Here is a 14,127-nt window from a genome sequence, read left to right as displayed (position 1 = left end):
AGAAAAGCTTCACTACAATTAGGCTGACAAAAATGGCCTTTCTGACACATGAGGAAACCAGGGATGTTTCCCTCCCCCTTCTTCTTCTGTTCGCACTGTCAGGGTTCTCCACTGTTTGTGTTGTTTTAGGAGAGCTCTGAGACATTAGCTTCCGTTGTTACGTGAGCTCTGGAGCCATTTCACATTCCATTAGCTGCTCGTTCAACCCAAACCACAACTCAAAACCAGTAAAACCAGAGAAAAAAAAGGCGGGATTACCAATGAATAAAAGGCATGTCTAATACAGATGTTGTGAATGTGACCTTTTGGGGACATAGTCTGTAATGAAAACTGATGTTCATGATTTGGGGAATATTCCTGTTTTTCATTTGCCACGACAAGGCCAAAATAAGGAATTAGAAGTGTTTCACATTGTGAGACTGCTTTTATGCTTCGTTATTCTTGAAATTAATTTCTAGCGGTGCAAATACAAGCAGAAATTTCCAAAAAGACAGTCAAACTAAAATTACCAGCACAAAAACCTAGGAATTGACCTCAAGGTGACAGAAAACTGATCTTAAACAATGTTTGCATAATAGAAGATTTCAATGGGTCCAGTCAGAATTGCAAACGTTACTGTGTTTGGATTATAGTGAAGCCCCTGGCTCCAGTATCCAGGGTTCCTCATGTGCTCATAAAGTATGCCTCCCCTGGCTGGACTTCTTTTAATGAGACCTCACTGAGGGGAGGTGTGCCACTCTTCAGCATCCTTGAAGTTGCTAATACCGATGACTTTCTTCCATTCTCTTGTAGTACCACCTTCTATCAGTTCAGCCCCTTACAATGTTAGTGACTCGTCCCATTTTGTCATGTCCTATTTCTTCACTGTCCCTCTCCCTCGTGTTGCCTTGTGGATATTTGTGTCTGCAGGTGTTTATTCACACTCTTACTCAGTGCTTTAAGTTTGTACATTTTAAATTTGTACCCTTCAGCACACCCGGACTTTTGTCTACCATATGGTGCGTACCGGAACCTTTCGTAATGTCTGGACTATCACACACGTTGAACCCAGTGGCTTTAACAATGACGCTAATTTATAGATTTCTACGGGGAGCTTCATGGATCCACACGCTGCACAAAGTGCCTTTATTTTACACTGACCACCTGCTGTAAAAAATGTCTGTGCATGTCACTGAATATTATGTTTTTGTCCATATTTCTATGAGAGACTGACAGCATGTCACCAAGGGGAGTACCAGCACTTGTTTTTTTTTCCACTTAAAGCACAGCTCTTAATGTACAGTATGTGCCACACTGTTCTTCTACAGCACACTTTCATGTCATCCATGTTTTTTGTTTTTTGTTTTGCACTATTCGACATGTTGTTGCGTTGAAAAACATGCATTGTTGACGATCACTGATCACCACTTGCTCCAATCTAATTTTGAGAGGATGTGAAATGGAGGTGTCGAGAAGGGGGGGGGGGGGGGGGGGGGGGCTGTTTGAGTAAAGCGTGAGGGGAAGTAGTTGATCTGTCAGCTGCAAGGTAAAACAGCTGACTACTGGCACCTCCACCATTCATTAATCAACAACTCCTGTTATGTTAGTTGAAGTTGTACACAGAATAAAGTGTGGAAACAGGGAAGCTGGCTGTTATACAGAAGAAAATGTGTGACTCTCAATCATAACACCATAACACCCACACGCCTGCATTATCAGATGTTAGTCTATCTATACCATCCAGAGGGATTTTCTTTCACTGTCACCACTGTTTCCTTCTTTTCATCTCGACTTTTATAAACCTGCAATCGAAAGCAAACACTGGAGATATTCTATATCTGTGGCGTGAAAATGTTTGTTACGATATTATGTTGAAACAAATAAACATTTGTATATATCACAGAAGCATATTATTAGCCTGTCTAAGAGATTAAAACGAAGAGTCAAACAGGTACAACACGAAGAAATATAGAAAGAAAATTGACAAAGAAAACCCACAGAAAACAAAAAAAGGGGGGAAAATAGAAATAAATAAAGATAAGACATTCATCCTACAATTTAAAGGCAGCCCCCACCCCTGGCACCTACCCTCATGATTCATAAATATTCCGAGCACACATACTGTATATACCATCACATGTGTGAAAATACCTATCCTTCCCACAATGCCTTGCACCCTTTTAAGGAGTTACCATCCTTATGTAATCCACAAAGATAGATAGATAGATAGATAGATAGATAGATAGATAGATAGATAGATAGATAGATAGATAGATAGATAGATAGATAGATAGATAGATAGATAGATAGATAGATAGATAGATAGATAGATAGATAGATAGATAGATAGATAGATAACTTTATTCATCCCCGAAGGGAAATTGTTTTGTTGCAGCATTCTGGTACCTAGGAATGTTATAAAATACAATAGAATAGAATATAAAAGTAAAAAATTAAAATATAAAATATAAAAATATCTGGGTAGGACATAAGACAAAAGACTTCCCTTACTTCACTGGTTTCACTTGTAGCACTATTGACCCTGGTAATCATCTTTCTAAAGGCAGCAGTCTCTGTCATGAGTTTAAACCACTCCACTAGCTCTGGTTTATGTGGCCGCTTCCAGTTGATGATTCTAGCATGAGCCGAGCCGCAACAATAAAACCAGTTATTGTCAGCTGGAGCTCTGCTTTGGTAAGGCCTGGTTGCATTAGAGCCGTATCCATTAACAAACACAGTTGTGGGGATTCTGGTGAAGATCCATCCCTTTTTCAGTACCACCTTCCAAAAGGGCAGTATCATAGGATTTTCCCATTTCCAGCATTTACTGTCCTGAGCTAATCCCATTTTAAACAGTTTCAGTGGTGTAAAATAATATCTGTGCATGACCCTATAGTGAATGAACTCACTCCTTCCATACCTAGTAGCCCAGCCCACATTTGAGATCACATCCGGCCATACTCCTTCACTACCCTCATCACCAAGATCCCTTAGCCATGTTAGTCTCAAGTTTTCACACATTCTTGTTTGAATACTATGGTGTTTGAATCCTGCAGGTTTTAATAAATCTTGATGGTTTTAGCTAAAGAAAAAGAAAAAGAAGTCGTTCAGAAGCTGAAAGTAAGTGGTCAGTATATAGCCGGATACATTTGCACTGTAGTTCAGCCAAGATAGAGTTAAGGTGGTTTCCAGTGCAGCTGATGGGCTTGAACAATTTGCACGGCTGGCAGAAAAACCATAATCAATCTGGAGATTATAGATAAGGGCGCTAAAACCAGCCAAGCGCAGCGTTTTCTCTTATCGCAATTACACCTTGCCCTCCTGCCTCAGGTACAGCCAATTAAGCGGCGAGAGGAGGCACCAGCAGCTACTTCACGTCGAGGAGGCCTATCAGAAATAACTCCAGACAGAGCTCGCCACTGCTTTGAGGGCACAGAGAGCTTGTTAGGCGCAGGATGGAGCAAGAAACAAGGATTCAGTATTGTATGGTTTTGTGTTGCAGGTATTGTATGTTGATGTCATTCCAAATGCATGTACAAACACCAAACTTGAAGAGTGTGAAATATGCATGCTGTGGTAAATGATAAGTCTGCTGGAGCCACATAAAGGGACCAAGGGCGGACAGACTTTGCCCTTATCATGCACCTCGCTCATCTGGTTTTTAATCCATCCATCATGTGCCTCTTCCTTTTTTTGCCTTTTATTGTGGACTATCATTCATATCATGAGACTGCTCAGCAGCACAGAAAAGAAAAGTAGGTGTGTGAGAAGAGAGGCATTTGTGCGTCTGTTTTAATGTGAGAGCGGTGGGGCGTTTGAGAAGATATGAGGTCAAAATCAAGGATAACACTCAAAATGAATACAAATCTTTTCCTATTGTGAAAGCCTTACACTGTGCCTGTTTTGTTCAAATCCTCACTGAATTGGAAAAAGTGCCACACTGTTGCAGACTGTAGCTTGGCAATGAAAAATTGATCACACGAGCATCTTTGTGCTGCATATCGCCATCTCTCCCACCAGCAAATGGAGGTTAACCAGGCACATGCAAATAAACCTCAAGTACTTGATCCCAACCACAACTTTACACTTCTCTATCCCTCCTGCCATTTTAAGGCTTCAAAGACCAGACGCACAGCATGTGGTGTTTTGTCTACACCCTGTGATGTCACCGCACCGATGTGGCTCGACAGTTTCGCCCCAAAGCGCCATTCTTCATCGGGTGGAGAGCAGGTTCAGTAGAGATCACTTTTTTATTTTTAATGTCAAGGCTGCCCTGACACTAAATACCCTACATCTGAACATCTATATAAAGCAATTACATAAAAGAAAAAGGGAGAAAAAGAGGAGCTGACACACTGCCAGTAACTAGATATCTGGACAAAGCACACATAAACACATGCAAGCACACACGAAATAAAGACACAAACAAAGCCAGTGCTGCAGATGGACTCTCTCTGTCAACATGTTTGATGAGGGGATTAAAGTATTCCTACCAGCACAGGAAATCATTTATAACTGTACAACAGACAAAGTCAAATTCTAAATAAAAATGAGATCCTGCCACAGCGGGGGGGGGGGGGGGGGGGGGGATCTACTCTCTGTTTAGACGACATGGGTATGTGTTCCACTAAAGCAGGGAAGAGACAGAGTAGAAAACACACTCCTTATTTGCTCCTTATTTAATTCTACTGGAGTCAAAAGGGGGGTAAATTGACTAAGTAGGTCGAGGCGAAGTGCGTGCCGAGTAAATGCGCTAAAATTCAGTTTCTGATTGGCCACATGGGTCCGTGGATGCTGCTTTCATAATTGCCTTCGCTTGATGTTTCTCTCCTCATTTCAACGTTTGCGGTGACATGGAATGTGATGGAGAGGAAAATAGCTTCCTGGTGATGCAAATGATGTTTGTGGACTCGACACTCCCCGACAGAGACGAACATCTGAGAGCGACAGCGAGGCAGCCGCCACACCGGTGCAGGAGGAACCCGTGTGTGTGTGTGTGTGTGTGTGTGTGTGTGTGTGTGTGTGTGTGTGTGTGTGTGTGTGTGTGTGTGTGTGTGTGTGTGTGTGTGTAGAGCATGTGCAGCTGCGGTACTTACCACGCTGGCTGGACAGGGTGGTATCTGTCACCAAGAGAGAAAATAGGAAGGGGGTGGGGGGAGGGGAGGGGTAGAAAAGGGCAAGGTGAGAAGACAGGAAAGATGATGATTAGAACATAATAGGTTTCAGTAAAAGTGCAAATGCAATGTCGAAGTCGGCGTTAAACAAGGGAACAAAACATATCAATTCTTGAGGATTAATGGAAAGTCACATGCAATAGCCAGACAGTGACACATACAGAATGCGAGGCGACTATTGGAGAAAATTTGCTGTCACAACTGCATAGTCGCTCACATTTGTCTCTGTCTATTATCCAGGCAGAACCATTTAACCAGAATACAGCTTTTTTTTCCCCCTTATACTTTTTGTCATTGCCTCAAGCAGAGGGATTCATCATTATCTTCAAAACCTTGTTGTGATGTCTATATTGCTTTGGTGCTCCCTCAATGAAACATGAGGATCACATGGTAGTAGTGCACAACTATGTACATTACTGTGGGTGGGTGGACAGAGAGAGGGAGAGAGAGAGAGAGACAAAGAGAGAGAGAGAGAGAAATGTGGAGAATCTTGACGTCGCTCTCCTGGTTGCCTGCCCTTCTCACGTCCTCTAGTGGAGTTGCTAAGTAAGATTTGATCAGAAGCAATTTTCTTTCCTCAATTTTGCGTTTATTGTTGACTTTTCTGGGTTTTTTGGGTTTTTTTTAAGCTGAAGAGTCTTAAAACTGACAAAATCATAGACAAATATCCCAATGAGCCACACTTGGTTCCAACAAACGGGGACGCATTACAATCTATTTAATGATAAATTCCATGATAAAAAATATGACATGAAAGTGGCTCGGGGGCCCCTCCTCTCTCAGGAATAGTTTGCTTTAAAGAATATAATGGTAATGTTGTATATTAGTCACTTAAACAAGAACTGCTGAGAGGAATCCAATCGTCCCAGTTTTGGGCCACACCGCTGCTCTTGTTCAGACTAAAATAGATGAATTCCACTTACTTCAGTGAACCCAGACTTTCCCACTGCCACCTCCAGCAGGTTGACATTTGTAGCTTTTATTTAAATGTCTCAACAACTATTGGGGGGATTAGCATGAAACTCGGTACATATATCAAAGACTCCCCTAAGAGTGATTCAGAATAGCTTTTTCAACCTGTAAAATATAATATTAAATTGTGACACTGAATGAAACAGCAACAAGGAACATATGGGGCATTTAGGGAAAAAGAATACATGAAAACACATATTGAAATCTGCCACGATGAGTATGAAACACTAAGGTTGAGACAGCTGGTAAAGACATCTGCCCTTAATGTATGTGCTTGCTGCAGCCACCTTTAAGCTGCCTTTAGAAATGGCTGCACAGTGCAGTGTTATGTGCTACCTGCAGCATACAGAGAAAAAAACCCAAAACAAAAACAAAAAAAACCCGCCAACATCAAGTTGCAGTTAAAAGGTGGAAGAGTTAGCAAGGTTTGGTCTCCGGTTGTATTTACTAGAGGCAGAGCTGGTCTGCAATGTCGACGACTAAATTATTCAAATCCGAGGAAAAAATCCAAACCCAGAAAGAATAAATGTCTCAACTAAACTGATTAAGTTACAAAGATTTCTCATTTTCCCAACTGTATCTTTATATTCTTACTTTTCTGTGTTGCTGCCATGTAAACTTGTACGATCAATGGCACTTCTCAACTGGTTTGCTTGCAGCCGCTCTGATCAAAACTCATGTATTCCAATGAGAAACACTTTTTTTCCCCTTAACTCTTCTCTCGCCATAAACCCATCTAAGCTCATCTTAAAGCCTCTGCAACTTTTTGAGTTGTTTACAAAAAACAAAACATCACTATCTAAATGAGAGTTTTGCTTATAGACAGCCTGACTGTCTCCATTTCTCTTCTCCATGTATACGGGCACCCCACTCCATCCCAACAGAACTTCGCTTCGCACATGTTCAATTATTCATCTCCCTCTGTCAAGAATTCAGCCTTGCTAGCACTTGCCAGTATCCCCCACAAATTGGCAGGCAGGCTCATATTTGGCATATGGTGCAGAGCAGTGCTGCTTTTCCTTCCCTCCTCACTTGGCCTGCTCGCGCTCCCAAGTAGCACAGTAACACACACACAGAGTCAGAATACACACAGGCACGTCAGTGATCCACAGTGTCTGTCGGTTTTGTGAAACCCCCTGCCCACAGAGTACTGACTTGCTGTGCATTTGCCCACAAACCCTTTGCAACAGGTTTGTGGCTTTTCAGCAATAGTGGAAAGAACACCAAACGAAGTGTAACAGCCACACCAGCACACATACGATCTCTCTTCATCTTGGAATCAGATCGTACGCTGCTTTGGTCATCGTCGTGTGTCTTTTTAAGGCTAGAAAGTGAAGGGCACAAACAATCAACTAAACTTTGCGAGACAGTGTTTCGTTAACTGGTAAAAACCCTGGACAATTCAAAACTTTTACAGAGAATACCAGCAACAAATGGTCGCCATTTAACCACTTTGGTTTTGGGGATTTTGGTTTCTCATGAACAGTGGCAGTAATGACAGACTTAAACTGACACTGCCGAGCCTGAGCTTCTGCATGTTTAGCTGCTTGTTTGCACACTATCCAACCTCCTTATACCAATGCGCAGTAACACCTTTATTTTTATCATCACAACAAATGTGCCAGCCCTGTAATCTAGTTCCCCCTGCCATAGGGAACAGTTAAAGGTGTCTGAAAATCGGCATCATGAACCTTATTTGTCCCATATAATGATATGTAATGGTGGAAACATTGTTTTTTTTACTACCAATCTCTGTATTCAACTGAACATGATACTTGGGAGTCATTTCCACACATTTTTATTTTCCACCTTTGATATAGAGCTCGTCTACTCGCTGAAGCTGGGAGGAAGAAAAGTAGAATTAACACCTCACAATGGTATACTTATCCACCCAGTAATGGTCCAACAGTCGTCTTTCTAGACTCCAGACAAGATAAAGATGTTGTGACAATATTTAGTGAATGAAATTAAAGTTTTGAAGGAAACAGGCACTTATTACTATGTGGTCATGGATCTGTTCCTTGACCAGTCTCAAGAAGAAAACATGCAATTTTCTATTACAGACCATAGTTCCAGAGAAAGAGCAGCAGGCGTGACAGAGATGGAATTGAAGCTACCTTGTCCTGATTATTCATCAATGTCTTAATTGATCTCATACACTCGCTTCACTTAACAGCAGCTGGAAATGGATGAATGGCTTGGTGACTGGACAGCTCAAACCACAGTGTGTCTGTTTATAACAAGGACAGCACAGAAAAACAGATAATCTCATCCACATACATTCATATGCATGATTACAAATGAACTGAACCAGCATGTTCTGGACAGCTCGAGGAGCCAAAATACCTGGAACAATTCCACAAAACCACAGAAAGACTATGCTGCATGCTCTATAGACATTGGTATAGAAACACTTGAGCTCATGGTACATTAGCGAAGACCCACTTCCTTTAGGTCGGCGTCTTGATTGTGAAGTCAATTCAATGTTGAGAATCCAAACTTTAGTTTTCAGTATAGTTGTGTGCAGTGTAGCATGTTATCATGGACAGTGTTTCTATCGTGCTTTTCATATCACATGGCTCAAACAAATAGCTCACCTGTGTATACAAAGCTAAACTAAACTTGAAATGAGCACATTTTCTGAGAAAGTGACACCATTCTGTAAAGCAACTGAAGCTCAAATAAGACATTTTCCTAGGGAGCGAACTATGACCATTTAAAATCTGATCAATTCATACTTGACTATACATAAGCATTAAAGGCAAAGTTGAAGCCATTTTCTGAGGTATTGATTCAGTCCTAATGAAGACCTGCGAGGTTGCCGTGATTTTGACCCTTTGCCGTGTTACAATTCATACTTTGAAAGAAAGTGAACATGAGTTGCAAATTTGATAAAAGCCTGAAAGTATCTTGAGATATTACACAAGCACGGAGGGGACAGATGGACATAACTCTGAAACATAATGTGAGGAGGCAAAGAAAAACATGAATATATTCCACTGTGGCGAGTTTAACTTCTCTGCAATTTAGTTCAGACCAAGTGTTCTATTTAATGTCATTTTAATTTAAAGCAATATCAAAGACAATCTCCTAAACACAGAGTCAGTTCCTTTCCAACACTTCTTCTACCTGTGTCTGGTATTCACTCATTCATTTCCCTTTTAAATTTCTCCAACACGGTTGGCGTGCTTTTCTGGGAAACCAGATGCTGCTGAGAAAAATGTATTAAAAGCCAGTGATGATGCACACTACCACATAATACACATCACTTTTTCATTTCCTTCATCAATGATATGAAGAAAACATATTGGGATCTCGAATATCCTAAAAAAGAAATTATTTTTTGCACAGGAAATATGATAATAAAATAAAGAAATATTACAAATAAATTCATATTTGTGTATACAAATGCTTTATAAATTCGAATACATATAATATTCTCCATAGCCGCCATGTCTGAGTGCACAAATACTCCCACATTAAAAAAAGAGAAGTAACAAAACAAAGCCATTTCACACAAAGCAGCTTTCACATTCAGCATCCTCCTCTTTAGTCAGTACATGTTTCTACTATGAAATATAGTGTGACTTTATGTAATTTGCAGCTATTTATGTACAATTATGGCTTTGCATTGTGGCTTATGATACTTTCAATCTGTCATATTTCTATCTACATTGTATGGCTCAATAAACATATATTATAAAGATGAACATGGTGAAGTTTGCACCAATGCCATTCGATTGTTCTTTTAACTCATGTTGAAAATGTAATATCAGATATATGTTACACACACCCACACACACAGGAATGACGTGAGCATGTCTGCTTGCATGCAGATGTGTACTAATGCCAAATCTTCTTGTTGCCCTTGTGAAGACGAATAACCAGAGAACATTTTCAGCTAATAAATAATACATTTAAGAGTCTAATCAAATTGAACAAATGAGTATGTCTAGAAAACTATTAATCAGAGAGCAAACGTGTATTTACAAATATAACACTGGCACAAACAATCAATTATTCATAAAGTGAATGCCGGGTAAGTGGGCTTCTTCCCGGGTGAGATGCTGCCGTAATTGGAGTGGGACTACAGGAGTGCTGGCTGGTGTGTGTGCGTGCTTCGGCATGTGTGCCTATGTGGCACACGCACACCAGCCCGTCTCCCCATGCGCCAGAGTTCCCCCAAACACGACAAGAGCAGGCAGAGTCGGCTCATTACTGCCTAATGAGTTGTCTGATTAGTGCTGAATATAAAAGCCTTATTGTCAAGCGCTGTATGTTTATTTTGATTAATTATTGTACTGAAGTGACTGAATGGGAAGCAGTACGACATGGAGCATTAACATTTTGTGGTAATAGGGCCCTTGTGGAGAGTGCCATCGTATATTCTGCCCTCAGTGCAACACATATCGCACGGCCACTGGCTAAAGAGGCTTTGCTGTGGACTAACATGCACTGTAAGAAGGCTTTTAATACATTCACTGCTTCAGGCACACAGTTCAGCCATCAACCCCGGCCTGCAATGATCAGATGTCTCTTTTCAGAGATGTAACTGACGATGTAAGGACTTAGGGGTTAAAGTCATGACTGACCAACTGAAACAGAGATTGACCCTTAATTTGGTACACTTGTACACAATAGTAAAGTTCTGTCATAAATTATGCCCTTACAATAGTGACCGTGTTCACGTTGGTTAGACATAAGGTTTAATTTTATTTAGGAGTCAATATTTAGGGCTGTGGTTTGCAGTATTGTTGGGCTGGACTATATATCTTGTCAGAGGACATTCTGACTTGACATGGGGAAAAAACTCAGTAAAACAGTAAAAAGTAAAAGTAACATAAAGCAAAACCATAAGGGTGTTACAAGTAACAGTGGGAGGCTGTATGTCATTGTCTATCATGCTCAAACATATTTCAATGTCAATTGTTTAAATTAACCCAAGAGCTAAGAACACTTTATGCATTCATCCAAAACTTACAAGCTTACGAGAAAGCATGTGTTTAGTGAGAAGTTCAGCATTATTTACATTAAACCTAAAATACTAATGATGAAACGACTTCGGCTCTCTGTTTGTGTGCATTGAATGAATCACTAGATGTGAACATAATGAATGCAAAACAATCCGGAAGTTTACTTTTGAACGTTTAAGACGCAGCACTTAAGATGCACAGACAATCTGGCCGGCCAGAAACCACACGCTGAGAGTTTAGACTGGATCCACACATCAACAGACTGTTAGCTGAGAGCTTTTGTCTGGGATTCAAACAGGGACGTGCTTTTGGAGCTTTGGTGACCATGTGTATTTTACTCTTATGATATTCGGCAGGCTGGCAATAAAGTCAGTGTGTTCTGCTGTAGAATACGAGATGATTAATAACAGCAAAGCACTCTGGGAGATAGCCCCCCCCCCCCCCCCCCACCCCCCCCCCCCCTCTCTCTCTCTCTCTCTCTCTCTCTCTCTCTCTCTCTCTCTCTCTCTCTCTCTCTAAATAAAAGATAAAAGTACCTCTGGTACACTTCCAGATCATAGGATATGTCTGATCGGTCAAATTTCAAGCATTAAGTGCATTGTTTATATTAAAATAAAGAAGAAGAAGAAAGATGCTGCTGCGTAGAACAAACAATGCACTAACAAAAAGCATGTATGTAGCTGAAGCAGAAAGGTTTGCCGTGTACCCTCGCTAATGCGGGTCCCATAACAAGAAGATTTTTTATGAAACCACTGTCCAAATGCAGGTAGAAAAAAAAGGATAAATGCCTAAATGTTATTAATGGTAGAAAATGTGATTCTGCTGGTGAATAAGTCCCATTTTCGCTCCCATAATTTCCCGCTCTCGTTCTTTCTCTCTCTGCAGACCTCTTATCCGTGAGCAGAATGCTATTGGTATCGTCAGAGGAGGGACTGTGTTGCTTGGCCTGTTGCTCTGTACACACTTTAAATCAGAGGTAATGGGGCACTTCAGGAGACTGCTGTTTCACACACCCAACTGCCAATACACTGTAATCACTAAAGGCCCCCTTTTCTTCAGAGATAAGCACTGGTTACGTGCGTTGCACTCGAAACTACAAAACTCCACCCGGAATGCTTTGACGATAACGTGGCGAACAGAACTTTGTGATGTTTATGTGTTTTGACCTCTCCACCTCGGTTACAGACAACTTCTGAGTCTTAGTGCAATTTCAGACTGGAATCAGATTCAGCAGTGCGTTCGGACAACACTCACAATTAATGTCCACACAAATTTGATCTGCCAGATCTGTCATCTTGTCTACGCTAAGAAGAAGCTCCAAAGAGATTCAGAGCTTTGATCTTTTCTAAACTGATTGAATGTCTGACACCATTCAATCGGTTTTTGAGTTCATGGACTGCGTGTGAAAGTAAAACGAGGTCATATATTGAGACTGAGAGCAAGAAGTGCCCTCTGATCCCGTCTTAAGGTTCAGATGAACTGAAATGGTACAATAACATTTAAAGCCAAAGGTTATCAGTGCAACAGTTACAGCCTATACATGAACATTTTATCGTCTTTAGATGAGAACATTGCCTGTGAAGCTAAGCAGGTTTGTGATGAGTTTAAGCTTTACAATATTTTTGTGAGTTTTACAAACTGCTTGACTAAGGCTCCCTTTACACAATAATGTTTTCAAGTGAAAACTGAAAACTTTCATTGTGTTTTGGGGGTCTGTTGAAAAGACAGCTTTGCTCCAAGCCAGTGAAAATGACTTTGAAGGTTGAACTTCTCGAAAATTCTCCGACTCTGAAATGCTGGAGTAAATCATTCCTCTGCACATGCTCAAGTAGACGGACAATAACAACAGTGGCGGCTTCCAGAGTGTCGTGACTCCCAGTCCATATTCTGCTGGGACTTCCTAGTTTTATAGTCGAGTCACCCATAATAACAATCCAACCTGGTCGTCTGTTAATACAAATGTCTGCGTAATTGCCATTGTAACAGTTTATACTTATAAACGTTGCTTATGGTTCTCTGCACATGCCTGTGTGATTTCATTACAAAAACAAACAACATCCACTAGTGACTCTACATGCCAACTACATTTTCAGCATTCCTGTTGTTTCTGTGTAAATTGACACTTTTCAAAATGTTGCTGTGTAAATATGAAACTTTTCTGAAACAAAAGCATAAGACCTATGTATTTTAACTCGAAATGTTCTCGTGTGTCTATGTTTTTTTGCATGGTTCACTGGAGGAGGTCAGTTTTGGTCTGAGTACATATATGTATGCTGAACATCAACACTCAGAAGCTTTCACCTCATGTGTCTTTCAGAACTTCAACTATACTGTAACAAATGTACTCATGAGACTATTGGGATAGGGAACTTATCAGCAAAGGACATTATTACATATACGCCTTTCTTGAATGTAAGTGGCAGAGACAGACAAGAGATAAAGCTGGAGCAAGAAGAGGAATGATGTGCTGTGTAGGTGTATCCAGCCAGGAATAAAACCCAGGGCGATTGTTTCTATCTTACATACCTATGGGCTCTGGGCAGTGAACGACTGGATATGTAATCGCCCCCAGACCGTAACAACTAAGCCTACAACGTGAGAATTACTTAACGTGATTAGTGCTGTGCATTGGTTGCTTTCTATTTCATTGTCAAAAATTGTCAATTACATCAGCTTCTGTGCTGCCAAAAAGAAAATATAATAACTCAGAGACTAAATGAAGTCAGCGGGTATTGTAACAAGATGAAAGTGTCCTCTCTTCAATCTGTCAACAAATATCAAACAGTCGACGGAGGACAACACAGTTTTTAGGTAATGCACACTTAACTTGTCCAATTAATTTTAAACATGTGCCTTTTTGTCAATTGGCCAGTATTTAATGAACAGGCATAGCTTCCGTGTTCATGTATTTTGTGGTCGGATCAGAACACAGCAGTCGTCCTTATCAACCTCAAGAGTCAGCTCAGTCATGTTGTGCAGCACGCTTTTATTAATGTATGCTGCACGCTGTTAGACCCTTAATATCAAAT

The 14,127-nt window shown here is 40.7% G+C and overlaps 1 protein-coding gene across 1 annotated transcript in view; it reads right to left on the bottom strand.

The window, feature by feature from the left end:
* The window catches only part of cdh4 (cadherin 4, type 1, R-cadherin (retinal)), a gene marked incomplete at its 3' end in the record, with an annotated part of 230,220 nt that overhangs the window by 131,814 nt on the left and 84,279 nt on the right, over window positions 1-14,127 (bottom strand). Inside the window, exon 3 of the mRNA XM_080494878.1 lies at window positions 5,076-5,099. Coding sequence (XP_080351004.1) covers window positions 5,076-5,099 — 24 coding nt within the window. The remainder of the gene's footprint in view (window positions 1-5,075; window positions 5,100-14,127) is intronic.

Source organism: Blennius ocellaris (assembly GCF_963422515.1).
Source record: "Blennius ocellaris genome assembly, chromosome: 4".
In the NCBI taxonomy this organism is placed as follows: Eukaryota; Metazoa; Chordata; class Actinopteri; order Blenniiformes; family Blenniidae; genus Blennius; species Blennius ocellaris.
This window is presented reverse-complemented; position numbering and strand designations above follow the sequence as displayed.